The sequence below is a fragment of the Schistocerca gregaria genome, chromosome 4, assembly GCF_023897955.1.
Source record: "Schistocerca gregaria isolate iqSchGreg1 chromosome 4, iqSchGreg1.2, whole genome shotgun sequence".
Taxonomy (NCBI): Eukaryota; Metazoa; Arthropoda; class Insecta; order Orthoptera; family Acrididae; genus Schistocerca; species Schistocerca gregaria.
This window is the reverse complement of record NC_064923.1, coordinates 36183162-36202709: the sequence shown is the minus strand read 5'-3', so window position 1 is coordinate 36202709 and position 19548 is coordinate 36183162. Positions and strand designations below refer to the sequence as shown.

Here is a 19548-nt window from a genome sequence, read left to right as displayed (position 1 = left end):
AGGGAACAAGTAAGGTGGGTAAGGAAAAAAACTGCAACAGGTTGAAAATGGGTAGTCAGAGAGGGGTTGACAACTAATGCCATCCTGTATGAGCAGCACGATGCCCCCACAAGATGGAATGCCGACCTCAGGGGGAAGGTCAAAACCAATCGGTAAGTAATGTGAATGCTCAAAGAAGATTTGAGGGCGCAATTTTGTTTCCTGAAGGCAGAGTAGAAGGGGATGCTGCGATGCCAAAAGCAGCCGTTAATTCTCTTTGTGGAACCGAAGGCCACGAACGTTCCATTGGAGGACAGTCACGAAGATTAAGGTATGTAGGGGTGTCAACTCGGCAGCTGCTGAGTGACAGCCTTGTAGTCACTATTACATGGCCCAGAAGGAAGAGGATCCTGCTCCATGTGGCCACAGAAGCATCAGCTTGCTCGTGCAGTAGGACCATGGAGTCCAACACTGAGGAACTGTCGGTGGAGCGCACCTCCGATATAGAGGCTGGCTGGGGTAAGGTACCGTGCGGCAACACCTTTTAAGAGGATCATAGAGTTAACGAAGGAGACTACTTCGTGTCTTTACGTTTAGACAAAGGTTACTACTGTTTGGTTGGAGGACAGGACGACAACATCAACACTGGAGTACTTGTGTCCTCCCAGCCTACCAATTATGTAGCTGGTGGCTTTGCCCATCGAGGTGAGAGTGACAAGTTGTCGTGCAGTTGGACGGAGGGATGGTAATGCTACCTTGGCACTGGGCAATTTCACAACCTCAGAGCTGAATTTGAGGCTGCATGTCTGCATGGTTATGTCCTTCACTGAGCAAGAGGTAACAAGAACAGAACTATAGGTGCCCGACGGGAGAACACAGGGTTTGCCATTAGTCAGCAACTTGCAAGCAACTGGGTAAGGCACTTTTTCTCATTAAGACACACAACACAATCCTGAGAGGAGGCAGCATGACTGCCAATTCAGTTGATACAGCGGTTAGAAGGAAGTAGATAATCGCCCTCATGTGCATCCCTACCGCCGGTTACACATTTTGCTGGGTGTCGATAACACGACAGTGTGGTTCAAACGATGACACTGGTAGCAACATTGCCAGCATCTCCGATGGCGCGCTCCATCTGACTGGGGCCCCCTTCACGAGGGGGTACACCGGCCTTAGGTGATTGTTCACACCTCAGGTCACACCTCCCGAACACATGACAGAGGGACCAATCGGTAGTTTAGGAAGATTGCAGCTTGGGCTATTATCCTCCCTGGACCTGGCTTGTGCCAGGGGATACAAGCGAACTCTACCTGTCGACCTGGGGCTGGGAATTACTCGTTAACCAGTCACCGTTACTCATCAGTTGCATGGGCCTGCCTTCAGGAATGCACAGGGAGGAAGAAGAAAAAGAGGAACCTCAAATACTAAAGCAGAGAAACGAGAGAAGGGAAACAAAGAAAGGAAGGAAAAGGGAGCGAAATGCAAAGGTGAGAGTGTTCCTATGTCAGTGATACACAATGTAGAACATTCCCAATAACATCCCAGACATTTTCCCCAAGGGAGGGGGAAAAAGAATAGCAAGACGACAGGCATGCGGCATGGAATGGACAAAATGGTACAAAGGCTGGGGCCTGTTGTAGCCAAGCACGAACCTGCCAAAGAGTGGCGAGCCCCATGGGGGGCACGTATGGGCAGAGGATGACAATGTGGCCAGTCAGTACTGTTGGGACTTCAAGCCTGTTCAGACCGAGTTTAGTTGTTTCAGTATACATTTTAACAAGTATTTTAAAATTTACATCCATTAATACAAAATAGTTCCACATATCTTTTCATTCAGATATATTAGAAGGTCTTAAGGAACAACTACAGAAAATTTCATCTTTCTACTATAAATAGGCCCTGAGAAAATGGACCTTATACACAAAACTAAAGTTATGGGAAATTAGCTTCAAAGTTTTTACTTCAGTACAAGCCTGCTCCATAGCTTGTATCATCAGAATAGTCCGACAGCTTCCTCTTGATGGCTCTGCTATCCTGTCTAGCCATCTTTGAATATACTTTTATGGCATTATCTGAAGACCTGAGCCATTCCTTGTCCAAACAAAGCATAGCTGCAGCATTTCGTAGTCCTACACAGAGCCCCAACTTCTGCAGAACTTTCCACTTTGTTATAGTGCCCTGATTGAATGATGAAACAGCATCATAAATGCCAAAGTGAAGTGTGTTCGTACCCACAAACACAGTTTTAGGTAGTCTATTCCATATCACATGGTTCACACACATTTGGATTTTGAGTCTGGCCATGAAGACATTTCTTTAGTAGACTAATATCTGCGAGGTCTCGGAATATTGGTTTTATTTCATCCATTATGGCAGGTGAGGAGAGTTATTGTATTGTTTCTTAGTTACCTTGCCTCTGTTGTACTTGCACCAACTATCGTCTCCTTTTGGACATAGCCCATGTTGGGCATTCTCATTGTTTGAAACTGTATGAAAAAACAGAGCCCAGACTGCTCTTCTAATTAATTCTGCATCTGACGTATTCTGTCTTATTGCTAGACCATAGCACTTCTGAATATGATCTATTGTAGCATCTGTCAGTCTATTTTTCCCATCTAAAGTTTTTACATCGCTCAATTTCTTGCCTTGAGCCGTTTAAGTCTTGATCCCATGGCCAACACATTCCAGTTTGGAAATTTTCACATTGTTACCATAGGGTCTCAGTTCCTCAATTTCTTTGAAAGCCTTTGAGTCACCATCTCCAAGATCATTTATGTATCTAACGTTGTACCATTTTACTGAGCATTGATAAATACTTCTTACACCAGCAACTTCCATGCCACCACTTGACCCATTAGTAATTTGCCATGCACTACTCTTCATGTTTATTTTTCATTTTCTCCTTGCATCTGCAATGCTTGGAAAGTATTGCCACAACTACCTTACCAGTGTCCACACTTGTAGCTGTTACTACACCATTCAGAGATGTGTGGCCTCTCTTCTGCCAGCTTCCATCAAAAGCTATGGACAAGTCTCTGCTACTATTATTTTCAACAACTGCTTCCTCAACAGCATCTTTCATGTGTTCCTGTGCCATATCTTCTACAGCAGAGCATATTGCAATTAAGTGTTTGTTAAATTTTGAAGGTGGAGGAGGGAGGGTCATCACACCACACAACATGGCACCTGCAGCCCTGCCCTTTCCTATACACCATAATCCATAAACCAGTCTAATGTTTATATCGTATACTTTACCTGTATCTTCAGTAACATCTGAGGAATTGAAGAAAGTAACACTGTTTGCAATAACTGCACATCAACTGTAATTCACAAGCAAGTCCTACATGTAAGTTTGTTTACAATGAAACACCACATTTTCCACATCGTTTGCAGCACACATTGATCTCCAAAACGTCTGATAATAATGAGACGTTAATTACCTCATATTTTGTAGTTCCAGCATTTAGTTTCTTGTATTCTTCTTCAATTCCAGCTACTTTTCTTCTTGCTTCAGACTAGGTCTTGGCATGTTGAAGGGAAGAGAACTCGATGACTTCTCCACATACGACTTTCACAACAATGACATGGATGTACTCACAAAGGAAACAATACAAATGGTGCAGAATCTATTGTCAACTGTCTAGCAGTGTAGCCAACTGAAAAGCTAACTCTTGTGCTCAATTATATCTCTGGCAAGGCTGTCTATATCAGGTATATTTCGCGTCTCATATACAAGGTGCGGAACATCGTGTGTCGAAATTTTAAAAAATTATTTAAAATAGTTCTATTCACAACATCCAAATATTTTATACATGGTATTAAACAGGAGAGTCTAAATTTTTCGAAAATGCATTCACCCAAAAATCTATTTTTTCATCGAAAAACTCATTGCGTATACCCTTAAGTATTTTTCCAAAATCCTCCACATCACTGAGAATCTCATCAACAAACATTAGGATAAACCCACTTGCCTGAAGACACGAGCACATCAGTAACGGACCCATCATAGTTGCTCTGGACGATGGCCTCCTCTCCGTTGCGGATGCTCGTCCAGTAGACATTCAGCCCGTCGTAAGCCACTCCTGCCACATGCTGCAGCCCACCTGCCACCAACTTGTACACCTTGTTCCGCATGAAATACACCCGAACTTCAGTCTTCGTCGAGAACAGCAAGACAGCTTCTCCTTCTGCACTTAACAGCGAGAAATGGCAGAATTATTTCTCAAAATATTATAATATTGTCTACAAAGCATAGTTATTTTACTACTACTCAGAATAATCTGTTCTGTACATCATATTCAACATACGGTGTACAGATTAATTATCTGCACATACTTTTTCCTGAATTTAAGGACGAAAAAACTGGCATGTGTTGAAGTAATTGTAACAAGACTGGTATTGCTCCACCAACAAAAGATCCTATTATACTGTACTGTTGCGACCTCAGTCTGACATGTTAGGCGCACATTAGAAGTGAAGAAGAGAACATTGGAAACTGCAGCAGGAAGAAAGTACAACGTGAACAAGCAGAAAAACAAAAGAAACTAAGAGTAATGACAATCCATTTTGCAGCCAAAAAGCAAAATGAATATGTGTGTGTGTGTGTGTGTATGTGTGTGTGTGTGTGTGCGCACCCAACAGAGGGCAACTGCTTCCCTGCGAGAGGCCTGATTGGAAGACTTCCACACATTCATGGCCTCTTTAATGACACACAGTTTGTTGTGTGTACTGTTATGCCATTCCCTCTCCAAGAGCCGAAAAACCCTACAGTGTAAGTCAGAACGAAGGTCAAGTTCAGTGATGCCCATCTCCAGAAGAGGTTTCCGTGTAGCTTATTTGGCCAGCTTGTCAGCAAATTCATTGCCTGGGATGCCGACGTGTCCTGGGACCCACACAAACACCACTGAATGATGAGATTGGTACAGGGCATAGATGGACTCCTCGATGGACGCTACCAAAGGATGGTGAGGGTAGCACTGGTTGATAGCCTGTCGGCTACTCAAGGAGTCAGTACACAGAAAAAACTATTCTCTGGGGCATGAATGGATATACTGAAGTGACAAGAGATGGCCACCAGCTCTGCAGTGAATACACTGAAGCCATTGGGCAAGGAATGCTGCTACAAATGGCCCCTGTGGACATAGACAAAGCCAAAATGACCTGCAGCCAACAGGCTGTCTGTGTGAAACACTTCAGAGTCCCAGAGCATGTCAAAAATCAAGAAGAATTGACAGTGGAGAGCGGCAGGAGTAACTAAGTCCTCAGGGTCATGCAAAAGGTCCAGACGAATCTGCAGCCTAGGTGTACACCATGGAGGTGTATGCAGAAGGACCTGGATGGGAGGCGGTAAAGGGAAGGACTCTACTTCACACAGAATGGATCGCACACGAACCGCATTCGTAAGCCCTGTCCTGGGCCGTCGATGTGGGAGATGAACTGCCACGGGTGGTAAAAGGAGATTGTAATTCGGATGTTCGGGAGAAATACAAATGTGTGCAGCATAACTGGAGAGCACGTCGGGTCTGCAATGGAGGGACTCCGGCCTCCACCAGGACACTGGTCACCGACTTATTCTGAAAGCACCCGCCACTAAGCGAACGCCACAATGGTGCACTGGCTCGGGTACACGCTATGCTGAAGGCTCTGGTGAACCATAAACCAGACTCTCAAGGCGGGCTTGAACAAGGGATCTGTAGAGCTACAGCAGAGTAGAGCAATCTGCACCCCCAGTTGGTGTTGCACAGGCAGCAGAAGACATTGAGGGGCTTCCAGCACTTCAACTTAAGCTGACAAAGGTGAGGTTACCAAGTCAACTGGGTGTCGAAAACCAGTTCTAGAATCGGTATGTCTCCACTACAGTTAGTGGATCGTCGTGAAAGTAAAGTTCTGGTTCCGGATGAAAGATAAAACACTGACAGAAGTGCATGACACACAACTTAGCGGCCAAAAACTGGAAGCCGTGGGCAAGAGCCCATGACTGCACCTTGTGGATGGCTTCCTGTAGGTGCCACTCAGCAACACCACTACTGATGGAGCAGTACGAAATGCAGAAGTCGTCTGCATACAGGGAGGTTAAAACGGACAGTCCTACAGCTGCTGCTGGACCATTAATAGACGCTAAAACTAGTGACACACTCAACACAGAGCCCTGCAGGACCCCATTCTCCTGGATATGGAGGAGAACTATGGGAGGCAGTAACTTGGACACGGAAAGTGGGGAGTGACAGGAAATTCTGAATAAAAATTGGGAGTGGGCTAGGTGACTCCACCCGTATAATGTGGCAAGGTATGATGTTGCCAGGTGGTGTCATATGCTTTGCATGGATCAAAAAAGATGGCAACAAGGTGTTGGCATTTGAAAAAGGCTGTTCGGATGGCACACTTGAGGGACAAGATTATCAGTGGTGGAGCGCCCCTGGCAGAAGCCGCCCTGATATGGAGCCAGTAGGCCATGTGACTACAGGACCCAAACCAACCGCTGACACACCATACGATCCAGCAGCTTACAGACAACGTTGGCGAGGCTGATAGCTATCCACATCAAGCATGTTTTTACCGGGTCTGAGCACTGGAATGATGGTGTTCTCCCGCCATTGCAATGAAAAGATGCCATCGCATCAGATCCGGTTGAAGATGAAGAGATGGCACTTTTTGTCAGATGAGAGATGTTTAATCATTTGACTGTGGATCCGATCCGCCCCAGGAGCTGTGTCGGGGCAATGTGCAAGTGTGTTGAGGAGCTCCCACTCCGTAAATGGGGTGTTCTTGGGTTCACTGTGGCATATAGTGAACGAGAGGACTTGTTTCCATCCACTGTTTGAGGGTGAGAAAGGCTGGGAGGGGGGTGGGGTGGAGGGGCGTAGTTCTCTGATGCAGAAGCTTGAGCATAGTGCTCGGCAGTCTTATTTGCTTGGGTACATAGCACACCACTGATGGTAATGCCAGGGACACCTTTTCGGGTCTGGTACCCAAAGACGTCTGATCTTTGTACAGACTTGGGAAGGTGATGATGCATGGCATCCAATGGTCGACACATACCTCTCCCAACACTCCTGTTTCCATTGTTTTATAAATTGGTGTACACGGGCACCGTGCTGTTTGAAAGCTATCAGATGCTCTAGGGAAGTGTGCCACTTACATCGCTGTAAAGCTCGCCGATGCTCTGTACTTGCCTCAGTGACTTCCAGCGACGATCAATGGACTTTTTGCCGGGGCGTCCTACGGACTGAGGGATCGCATTTTCTGCCACAGAAACAATTGTGGTAGGCACATGCTCGACCATCACATTAATGTTACCATGTGGAGGAGAGTCAATGTTGACATCAGAGGTAAAACTTTCCCAGTCCGCCTTGTTTAAAGCCCATTGGGGGCAGGTGTCTGTGGGCCTGACGGCAGGGCAGTGACAGGAAGATGGGGAAGTGGTCAGTAACACACAGGTTGTCATGTGTCCTCCAGTGGATAGATGAGAGAAGTCATGGGATGCAAATTGATAAATCAATGGCTGAGTAATTACCACGAGCCACACTAAAATGTGTGGTGGCCCCAGTACTTAAGAGGCAGAGGTCGAGTTGTGACTGAAGATTCGACACCTCTGTCTCGGCCACTAAGCACGGTGCCACCCCACAAGGGGTTGTTGTTGTTGTTGTTGTTGTTGTTGTTGTTGTTGTTGTCGTCGTCGTCTTCAGTCCTGAGACTGGTTTGATGCAGCTCTCCATGCGACTATCCTGTGCAAGCTGCTTTATCTACCAGTATCTACTGCAACCTACATCCTTCTGAATCTGCTTAGTGTATTCATCTCTTGGTCTCCCTCTACGATTTTTACCCTCCACGCTGCCCTCCGGGGTTATGGGCGTTAAAATCTCCCAAAAGTAGGAAAGGTTTAGGGAGTTGATCAATCAGTGATGCTAATACATTCAGGGGTACTGCACTATCTGGAAGAAGATCTACATTGCAAACAGTTATTTAATGTGTAGTCCATATTCTGACAGCCAATGCTTCAAGAGAGGTTTGAAGGGGCACAGTAGTTTCACTACAGACTGAGTTTAGGACAAATGCGAACGCCACCTGACATACTATTGTAGTAGCTACGGTGCCTGTGATATCCTTTATAGCCTTGGAGGGCAGTGGTCCTCAATGCTGGGAACCAGGTTTCCTGGAGGGCAATGCAGAAGGCAGGTATAAAGCTTAACAGTCACCGTAGCTCATCCAGGCGGTGGAAAAATCCACCGCAATTCTACTGGAGGATGACTCCATGAGACTGGGAAGGCATGCCTGAGCGTTCGGCGAGCTCCTGGTCCTCAGCAGACACCAGAGCCTCCACCCCATCCTCAGACGTATGCAGAGCTTGTAGGTGGTGGTGGTGTGGGTGCCACCCCAAGTTCCTTGTTCTTGTAGGTCTTCTTTTTAGATTTCTCATGCTATTCCTTAGGTTTCCCTGGCTGGGAGGACTTCACTGATTCAGTCTCCAGGGCTGAGAATGAGCATGAAGCCCTATGACCAGCTGCTTTTGGGCTCTTAAGCCACTGGCGGGTGTCATCTTTCCCATCAGCAGAAACCTGGAAAAGGTGTAATCCAAAGGACCCATTCCTAGCGAGAGGAGTTGACGAAGATTTACAATTCTCTGCCTCAGAAGTGGGGGACTGAAATCCCCGATGGTTGGTGGCACGGGAGCAACAAGGAGAGAAGCCCCCCCCCCCCATCAAGGGGGCAGAGCAGATGTAGTCACCCGATTCTTAGAGGCGACAGGAATTCGAGGAACTGATGGGGTGACAACTGTTCTCTTAGCAGCATTGTATGAGAAGCTCATAGCCACAGGATGTAGGCGTTCAAATTTCCTCTTAGCTTCAGTGTAGGTCAGTCAGTCCAGAGTCTTATATTCCACCATTTGCCTCTCTGTAAAATCCTGCAGTCTGGCAAGCAAGGTGAATGATGCTCTCCACAGCTGACACAATTGGGAGGCAGGGCACATGGAGTACTGGGATGTGATGGGTGTCTACAATCTCAACAGGTGGGGCTGGAAGTACAGCAGGAAGACATATGGCCGAACTTCCAGCACTTAAAACACCGCATCAGGGGAGGGATATACGGCTTGACATCATAGCAGTAGACCAGCACCCTGTTCTTCTCAGGCAATGTGTCACCCTCAAAGGCCAAGATGAGGCACTGGTGGCATCCTGGTTATCCCTCGGACCCCGATCGATGCGCTCGACAAAGTGAACACCTCGCAACTCTAAATTGGCACGCAGCTCCTTGTCAGACTGCAACAGAAGGTCCCTGTAGAATATACTACCGTGGACCATATTTTAGCTCTTATGAGAGGTGATGGTAACGAACATCCCTAACTTGCCACAAGCGAGTAATGCCTGTGACTGAGCAGAGGATACTTTTTTTTATCAAAACTAACCCAGAGTACATTTTGGACAAGTCCTCCACCTCCACAAACCTCCAGATGCTCCACAAAAAACTGAGCCTTCATGGACATCAAAGATTCCCCATCAACTCTCGTACATACGAGGTACTGGGGCAAATAAGCTTCACTACCATACGTAGCCTGCCAATGGTGTGACCATGGAGGGGAATGACTTGGTGTCATATTTCTTAGCATTGTAATTAGACATTGCCAATATAGAAACTGGTGGCAGCGGCCACTAGAAGATGACATATTACGCTTCATGGCATGTCATCTGCCCTGATGCCACTCACTCTGACTAGGGGCCGTCCCCATGGGTGCCACCCATCCGCAGCAAAGGCCATCTGGCAGGATGGCTATTCCCGCGAGTCCCTATGCCCCATGGTGACTGGCATTTATTCCTTGGCATATGTGGGGAGTTAACGGCACAGGCAGAAGCAGAGCGATCCTATGTTTCAGGGGGGGCTACAACCAACAGGGTACATGGCAGCCCCACCACAACAGACTGGCTACCGTGCTGGATACGTGGTGCAAAGAAGTCAATGGTTATCAGCACAGAAAGTGACACTGCATAGTGCAAAACACACCCAGGAAGGTGTCCTCACCCAAGATATGAAGAATGGGTGGGACTGCAATGCGATGACAAGAAAGTGGGTTGAAGATCTCAATTGGCTTGCACCTCGTGGAAATTTTGAAAAATGGAGGTCAAACCGTAAAGGGGACCATCACATCAAGGCCGAAACATGAGACTCCTTTTAGTCACCTCTTAAGACAGGCAGGAATACCTCGGGTCTATTCTAACCCCGTGACCCGCACTTTTGTGTGTGTGTGTGTGTGTGTGTGTGTGTGTGTGTGTGTGTGTAACTGGTGACGGATGAAAGCTGACACTTCAGACAGTATTTTGAAAGAAACGTATTCCAAAAACAGGAGTGTTAGGCATATTGGTGAGAGCAAATCTGAAAGGGTGTGTGTGTGTGTGTGTGTGTGTGTGTGTGTGTGTGTGTGTGTGTGTGTGTGTGTACTGCTGACAAAGGCCTTAATGGCTGAAAGCTATGATTGTGTGAATCTTTTTATTGTGCCTATCGCAACTCAGCATTTCTGCTATATGGTGAGAAGCAACTTCCCTTCTCTCTTAAGGAAATGATGAAGTTAGAGGTTTTCTACAAGTGATCATTTCCCCAGTTACATAACAGCAAGCAACTTTTTGTTTTATATATTCACACAGTATTTCTTTCAGATGTGATAGGAATGAATTTGTCAGAAGGGTAAGGTAGAGCAAACTGATAATCTAATGTACTCAAAGTTACCAAGTGATCATAATAGAAGTGCAGCTACTCCCCGAGTCCAGTATGGGCAGTAATTATCACATGACAGCAAAACTTGGTAGATATCTTTATGTGGTAATGCAAAACCTATTTTCATTTTACTAAATAATTCCAATTTTTGCCACCAGGTATGGCACTGGTCTGCATCTTTAGGTCTCTGGTGCCCAGAAAAAATTGCACAAGTGGCAATGTTATGCATTTCTCACTTGTTTGACTTTTCTGCTTACATCACATTCCTAATCCATTAGAAATGGAAACCTTTGTGTGCATCATTCTTGCATTTGGTTCCAAATTTACACCTGCTGGCCAAAAATTGAACTAATGTTTTTCCAGCATAAATCTGTTCTACATTAACATCAAAATAACTTCCAATTTTACTGCCATATGATCATTGCAGCCCACATTGGATCTCTAAGTAGCTGCACTCTTACCACCCACCATATTTAATGTCTTCTAAAATCTAAACACTAAAATTCAAGCAACTGCCACTCTACGGCTAAGGTTTGGATCTGACAAATTTGAGACTGAACGCTTTTGTTTCAGTAATCAAGCAGTGATCCTAGGGCTGTTATACTGAAGGTATTTAAAATAGAGATGTACAAAAATTTTTTTTTGCTTGCTTACCACAAGACATCAAAATTACTTTTTTTGACACTAAGATATGTAAATAAAATTCGTAAGTACTTTACAATACATTTCTTTCACTTGCTTTTGAAGGGCAGAGGTCTCAAGTTAGGTCTCAGTCCAGCACACGGTTAATCTGTTATGAAGTTTCAACACCATTGTTGGATTAACAGATGGAAGATTAACATTAAAAGGAATATAAGTGATGGAGGTGAGTACAGAGACCTAGTTGTGTTTGCAGAATCAGATAAATAGTTTATGCTGGACAGGATCAGAAGTGGAAAAATAAGTACGGAATGAATTTTAAAGGTAAGGTGCAAAGAAAATCAAACCAAATAGTTTTCTCAGAGTATCACTGGAAGATAAGTTCTTTAAACAATTAAAGATCTCAAGTACTTGAGAAGTTAGGAGGGGAAAATCAACTTTCTGTAAGATTTAAGGTTCAATGACAGAGTGGAGTGCATAATGTTTTCAATTGTGGCTATGAAGAAAATTTCTGCGAGTGAAATGGGCTGAATTGTGAACAAGAAAATACTTATAGCAACAAGTGGACATTAATAATAATGCAAAGAATGAGAGAAAATTTCGGATGGGACCTATACTTTAAGAAGAAATGAAAATGTATATTTTATTCAAGCACTTACCATTGACAGTGCAGGTGTGGTTATCACTTTGCAAAGTGTAGCCCTGGTCACAGAAACACTCATAGCTGCCATGTGTGTTTCTGCACTTCTGGGAGCATATGCCGTACATCTTGCACTCATCAATGTCTGAAAAATTTTAATGACAATACAAACATCTGCATCATTTTGGTGATAATATAAACCCAAGAAATATTTTAGTCTTCTTCCTCTTGAGGCTTCACAAAAATTTTGTTATACAATTAAAATTTTTGTTACTTTGGCTTCTGAGGATACTAATCATGTGCAGTTAAGCTATGAATTAACCTTAAGATGTTTCCATGTGACTACATTAGGAATGAAGTCTGTTGTTGTTGTGGTCTTCAGTCCTGAGACTGGTTTGATGCAGCTCTCCATGCTACTCTATCCTGTGCAAGCTGCTTCATCTGCCAGTACTTACTGCAACCTACATCCTTCTGAATCTGCTTAGTGTATTCATCTCGGTCTCCCTCTACAATTTTTACCCTCTACGCTGCCCTCCAATGCTAAATTTGTGATCCCCTGATGTCTCAGAACATGTCCTACCAACCGGTTCCTCCTCCTTGTCAAGTTGTGCCACGAACTCCTCTTCTCCCCAATTCTATTCAATACCTCCTCATTAGTTATGTGATCTACCCATCTTATCTTCAGCATTCTCCTGTAGCACCACATTGTAAACAAATTTAAAAACTTAGCAGCATTTGGCTTCCTGACTGAAGTAAGTTTGTTACATTTATCTTTTGGTTTTCATTTGGGGATTATATAATTTGGAAAGCACTGATAATGTACGACTATTTCCACCTTATCAAAAATTGTTCCAACACTATACATGACAAATCCCATTTTGGCTTAAGACTTCAGGAGCATGCTGCTACATCTACTTTGTATCTTAATTTAACCCTATAATTAGTCTTCTGCACTGGTGAATAACTTCTGTGTTTTCACTTACAAATATTTTAACTGATTTAAAGTTTATCTACTTGTGATTTTGAGATTTGAGGACATATTAAATGTCATTTTCTGTTTCCATTAAGTAAAATTACTCAGTGTCATATTACTTGTTTTTACTTTCTAGCATACAATGCACTAAGGATACCACATACTATTTTTCACTGAACTTTCCAAACATCTTGTAAAACTGAAACCTGAAGCAGAAATGACACACAAAAAGTATATGCCTCAAAAACAGAGCTGTACCTCAAGGAGCTATGAATAACAAAAATAAAATTTAGTGACAAGACAATATTAAAAGTGTAAAAATGTCTTAACACAGAAGTTTGAAAAGTTAAACCATAAGAGAAAAAACAATTACACATTACCTGTGCAGTACTTTTCATTAACCAGGTTGAAGCCCATCGGGCAAACGCAGACAGGTCCACTGGGTGTTGGTTGGCATCTGAAGCTGCAGCCCTGGTTGAGGCACAGAGCTTTGCCTGAAACATTTTACACTGCTACTGAACTGTTAAATGAGGGGAGCACAGTCCAAATATTTTACCACTACGTATTAGCTTACTTTTCTGGCACATGGGACCTTCATCCGAACCATCCAAGCAGTGCAGGGTTCCATCACAGACTTTGGCAATTTCGACACATTTCAACTGGTCGTGGCACCCGAATAAGTTCTTGTTCAACATGCAGCCCTCAGTAACATATTTTGGCTTACCTGGAGATTAACATTTGTCAGTTTTATGTGATATCATTTCACTGCAGGAAATACTGCAAGGATTTAAATTAACTACTACCTAACAGTACCATTAACAATTCGGCAACCAAGCCTGAGCACAACTGACCACAATACTGTGTTCTGAAGACTGCCTGTGTTTATCAGGCCACAATATTTCCTTAAGTCTGAGCTACATCCCATTAAAACTGGACTGGTTTCATAAGAGAACAGTCTACAACATCTCATTAGCAATCTATTGGCAGGTCTTGCCTCCTGGTGAGAAAATAGACTTGCAGGCAGTAGCAAATTTAAGAGCTGCTCTCATGATCAAGTGAGTCGTGTGTGTTCTAGAGATATGTGCTTTTAATTTTATGCTTTTTATATTTTACAATTCTGCAAAAAAATTTCACATTTGTTAAGGAATTTCGGAAAATTCCACAACTGTTGATTGGAATGAGAAATATTGTCATTTAGCAAAATTTTTAAGGACTCTTCCAGAAAGGTACAACACTGACTCAAGGAATGCTTATGGGACACCACTCTCTTGATAAACTTAACTGAGATGAAGCAGCATCCAAAATGTGCACAACATTTGTTTGGAGGAGCTGCACAGTATTATGGCAAACAAGCAGGAAACAACAGGCTGGTGTTTAGTTTAATGCCACAAAATCAAATGGCTCTGAGAACCATGGGACTTAACATCTCAGGTCATCAGTCCCCTAAAACTTACAACTACTTAAACCTAACTAACCTAAGGACATCACACACATCCATGCCCGAGGCAGGATTCGAACGTGCGACCGCTATGAAGCGTCTAGAACCGCTCGGCAACACCAGCCAGCTATTGAGACACTGTGTCTGAAAATGTTTGAGACTTTTCGCTACAAAAGCCAATTACACACAAAAAGAACGCACTTCACTTTCTGAAGAACAAGTACACTGTTATAAGGACTCTGATACACTGTAATCAGAGCTAAAAGATGAAAACTAAGCTGTTTTACTATATGTATACTGAAATTTAAAATCTCAAATATGTTCCAGCAACACTAAATATTGGTATAAATGGCTGCTTTTTTTGGGCCCAGACTGTTTCTATGTGGCTGAGCCTCATAGCTTAAGTTTTCTTTGAGCGTTACTTATGAAGGTAAATACAGATTTTAAATGCCGTCAAACACAAAAGGAAAATTTGAAACAAATTACAATGAAGCAAAATTCTTTGTCAAGACTTGGCTCTAGGAGGTAAAATTGTAAGTATTAGAAATGAACATGTTTAGTGGCACAAACCATGTCAGCTTTCAGAACTGTAGTCCCCTACCTCAGAAAAGGGTGACAGGCTGACAGGAGAAGACACTAATAACCTTCAAATTTTGACATTTCCTGTGTGAAAACCAAACTACTGAATTCCATCTCAGCAGTATTCCCCACTTAAATGTGTACTCACAGAGCCAGGAATTTAGACTGTACTGGCCAGCCATTCTGTACTGGCCAGCCATTCTGTCTGTCCCAAATTTTGACATTACTGAATTTGTCCATTCTAAGGTAAAAGGAAATTTTAATTTTTTAAAAACTTAGTATTGCTGTTTGAAGTTTTATAGTAGTACCACTTCACTGTCCTCTCCAAGACTGACAATAGGAATTTTAATAAAATAAAATAATTCATGAGAGGTTTCAAATCAAGCCTTTGCTCACCATATACTAACTTGAAGGAATTATTCCTAATTATTTTCTGATCTATCTTAGATGCAAGTTACAAGGAAGTAGAAAACTATGGTCTACCATTAAATTTGTGCGTTTAAAGACAAACACCAATGAAGCACATTGGAAGTGTGCAAATCATCTGTCTAGATTATAAAAGGCCAAGGTTTAGGAGCTGTCATCATGAATTCATCAATTTGTTAATAGCATTAACTGCTATGGCTCATATTCCCATAACCTTCACAGAACACTGTGAAGACAGCACAAAATGCTAAAAGTATCAGGGAATGTTCACATGCCTTAGTCAGCTGGGAGGGAGTGAAATGTTAAAATACATATTAGTAATTTAACTAGTCTTTTACATTCTATTAATGAAGACCACCTACCACTGAGATCTCTCAAACTGCTAGTACTTAGTGTTAACGAAAGAGTTTAATTGGAAGTGTGTATATATAAATATTTATGAAAATTACCAGCATCTAAAAAACGCAACTGGGACTGACATACTTGAGAAGCACAAATCAATATGTTCTTATGTTCTTTTTATATTTATTTTATAGGTAAGGCAACATTTGTCTGTCTAAAGCTTTCTAGTGTGAAGCAGTAGTCTAAATAGAACATAGTAAATAATGTCATCATGACCATGTACTATTTTTACATCATATACTGGCAAAAATATTGTAGAAGAATGAACGATGCGTAGTTCTGATGCTGAATACATCACCACAATATTCCTATACTGAAGGGTTCTCAAACAGATAGGAGTTGAAGAGTGAGTCTGGACCCACGTTTTTAACATGAAGGCATTTAATAAATTTAAATTCAGAACTCACAGTTTACTTCATCACTGTTATCCCCACAGTCATTGTTGCCATCACACTCCCAGGCCTTGGGAATGCAGTGGTGGTTGGAGCATAGAAAGTCTTTGCCACAATGCAACTGTAAATCAAATCAGAAAACAATACTGACACAAACTTAGCAGTTGGCAAGCAAATAGAAAGTCAACTTATTTGTCTATGAATTGTGCAGTTTGTAAGCAAGGAGGATAGATACAAGATACTGAATACTATTCTAGCCAAGAAGATGCTCTTCCCCCTGATTTTTTACTTCTCTCTGTGCTTAGCTCTGTACAAACTGGTGAAACACTGACCAATGTCCCACCTCTTACTTTGACACCTTTGTCTCCCTTCACTTATTATAGGTGGTTCTGAAGAGCACTTTCTTTGACCTTTCCAGCTTACTTCTCTCTCCTCTCACTAAAGAAATCCTTGTTCACAAATCTAGCTAGTGTATGTAGCAGCAGCACTAGACTTGCCTCCTGAAATTAAGCACTAGAACCTTACTTTGGTAAAATTATTGTAGGTGGTCTTCAGCCAATTATCTCCACCTATTTATCTACTGTCCCAACTATTTGTACCACTTTTTTTTTTATAGAATCCTTACATGAAATATGTGAGTAACTTGAATTAATGGATGTGCTAATGTCTTAATCAGAAAGACATATCGTTAAGAAAACACACGGGGGAGAATTTCAGTATTTTAAGAGGCTTGTGCCATGCCTGAAGTAATTGTCTGTACACACTATTCCTCACTTTACTGTAAGTTTACCAATTAAGTGATCTTACTTAGGGCATACAGAATAAACTATTGCTTTTGTCTTCAGTATGTAAATAAGTGAATAAAAATAATTTTGAAAAGACTACGCCAATGAAGACTAAGTTACTACTATCACCATTCTGACACTATTACAAGATCCACAAAATTGGATAAGAATGACAAGGTTTGTACTGAAGACAATTTAGGTGCGTTTCACATGTTACAAATTTGAAAGCATTAAAAAACATCAGTTTTGTGTACTTTGGGTAAAACTGATACATGTTGCAATATTAAATTCTATTAAAGTTCTTACCACAATTTAAACTTCATGAACACGTTACACATTTTAGAGCATTATGTACAGGTAAAATACTGTGTTCTCTACACGAACATGTATAGGTCCTTCGTGATTTCAGTTACACAGGAATTAGGCTATGGTATAAGGTGTGTTTAAATACATAGTATTGCATCTTAACACTGGATACGTCCTCAGAGCTCTTAAGAAAGATATTTTTGAAAACAAGGCATCGTTAGATCTTCAAACTTAAACAAGATTGCACACAAAGCCTCTGGGGATGTGTCTAGCATTAAGAGACTAAATATTAGGCCCAGAAGCAATCCCACAGACTGTACCACCAATTTCCTCGGGGGTAGATTGAAGTCCACACACTATTAGTTCCTATATGCTTTATAATTAAAAGTACTATGCCACTAAGAGGTATACACATGCCAAGAAAATTAAATATGAGGCAATTTTACAGTTCGTCAAGAGCAGATGAGGTGTTGGTGGAAGTAAAGATGTTGGTTTGATTTTCTTTTGCTTTAGGGTGCAACAAACAACTAAGGTCATACGCACTCAAGTCAAAAATATAGAACAGGAAGACAGAGCATAGTTAAAAAATGACTATACATTAGTCCCAATTGACATAATAGAAGACAGCTAAAAACAGGCACTTGGAAAAAGGGCTAAAAAAGATACCATACGGAAACGAAGGACCAAACTAAAAATTAAATAGCCTTCACCATATTGCTATGGTGGATAAAAAGTAAAACACGGTCAACAGCCCACACATCATTCGCTAAAATGGTAGATAAATCAGACAGCAAATGCAAGCAGGAACATAAATGGTTAAAAAATTGGCATTCCATGAGGAAGTGGCAGACAGTTAAAACTTGGGCACAATGGTGGGGGGGTAGTACCACTTCGAAAATGATGATGGCTACAAAGGCAGTGTGCAATACGCAGCCGAGTTAAAATAAACTCCTCCCGGTGGCAGGGTCGAGAGGAGGTCGTCCAAGCTGCTGGGAAAGGCTTAATAAGCCACAGCTTATTTCCGTAAAAGGAGGACCATTGGCGATGCCAAAAGGGACACTACCTCCTGACAGATGGCAACACAGAGATCATCTCAGGGAATATAGGTACTTGCGGGCTGAGGTACTAGGACTGCAGCCTTGGCAGAAGCATCAGCAGCCTCATTTCCTGGCAGACCATCATGACCAGGAACCCACAGAAACATCACACTGCCTCCACCAAGAGTAAGCAAGTGACAGTTTTCCTGGACCCGGTGTACTAAGGGATGGGCGGTGTACATTGCACAGACACTGAAGGGCACTGAGCGAGTCTGAGCAGAGGACACAACTGAAAAGTCTGTGTCGTTGGATGTACTCTGTGGCATGATACAAGGCAAAGAGCTCAGCTGCAAATATTGAGGAGTGTGTCGGAAGCTGATATCAAAAGACACAGTTGTCAATAATGAAGGCAAACCCGAGCCCACACTCCATTCGAGAGCCATCACTGTATACAAAGGTACTATCGGGAAGTTCCACATGAAGGCTGTGTGAAACCGAAGGCAATAGACCGAGGCTCCAGTAGTGTCCTTAGGAAGTGAATGAAGGCTCAGATTAACATGGGTCACTTAACGAAGCCAAAGTAGTGAGAAGTTAAGCCGCCATACCAAGTGTCGAAAGCGGACTCCAGGAGGGACAAGTCCTATACTGACGATCAAAGGAGGCACAGGATGGGGGCCCCACATGTCACACAAACGGCATGCATACCTGCTGAGGAGAAAGTCACAGCAGTAGGACAGAGGCAATTCAGCACCTCAACCGGGCTGGTGTTGGTTGGTTCATTTGTTTGGTGTATAAAGGGACCAAACTACAGGGTCGTCAATCCCATTTCCTGGCACCAGCAAGGATCAAGGTACATAAACACTCAACACTACACCTAAAAAGAAAATGAATGGAACAAACAAAAAACACAGGAAATATACGCCACAAGGAAAGTAGAAGGTATTAAAACCATAGAGCTTACAGTCTGGGTAGGATGATCACAATAATACAATGAGGATGAGCCAGCCACTCTGCAACACATTAAAATGTTCACCCCCAGACAGGCAAGTGGGAAAAGACTACAACAACAACAACAACAAAAGTGCAACAGAGTTAAAATGGATGAAGGTGGCGACCTCAGATAGAAGGATAAATGCCCACCCTTAGATGGTACAATAAAAAAAAAAACCTCATGAATAAAATGTAAAACAATCTGTTGTTGACCAGATTGTCATCCAACACTGAAGGTAGGGCGCTGGGAAGGCTAAA

The 19548-nt window shown here is 42.7% G+C and overlaps 1 protein-coding gene across 4 annotated transcripts in view; it reads right to left on the bottom strand.

Annotated features, from left to right (window-relative positions):
- Positions 1–19548, bottom strand: part of LOC126266851 (vitellogenin receptor-like) — a 294813-nt gene that overhangs the window by 173107 nt on the left and 102158 nt on the right. For 3 of the 4 annotated variants that reach the window (XM_049971452.1, XM_049971456.1, XM_049971455.1), the window contains 5 exons: positions 16188–16293; positions 13510–13659; positions 13316–13429; positions 11982–12107; positions 3951–4166 (listed from right to left, as the gene is read on the bottom strand). In XM_049971452.1, coding sequence (XP_049827409.1) covers positions 3951–4166; positions 11982–12107; positions 13316–13429; positions 13510–13659; positions 16188–16293 — 712 coding nt within the window. Of the gene's footprint in view, positions 1–3950; positions 4172–11981; positions 12108–13315; positions 13430–13509; positions 13660–16187; positions 16294–19548 lie in introns of those variants that run through there. The other variant, XM_049971457.1, reaches the window with a different exon arrangement.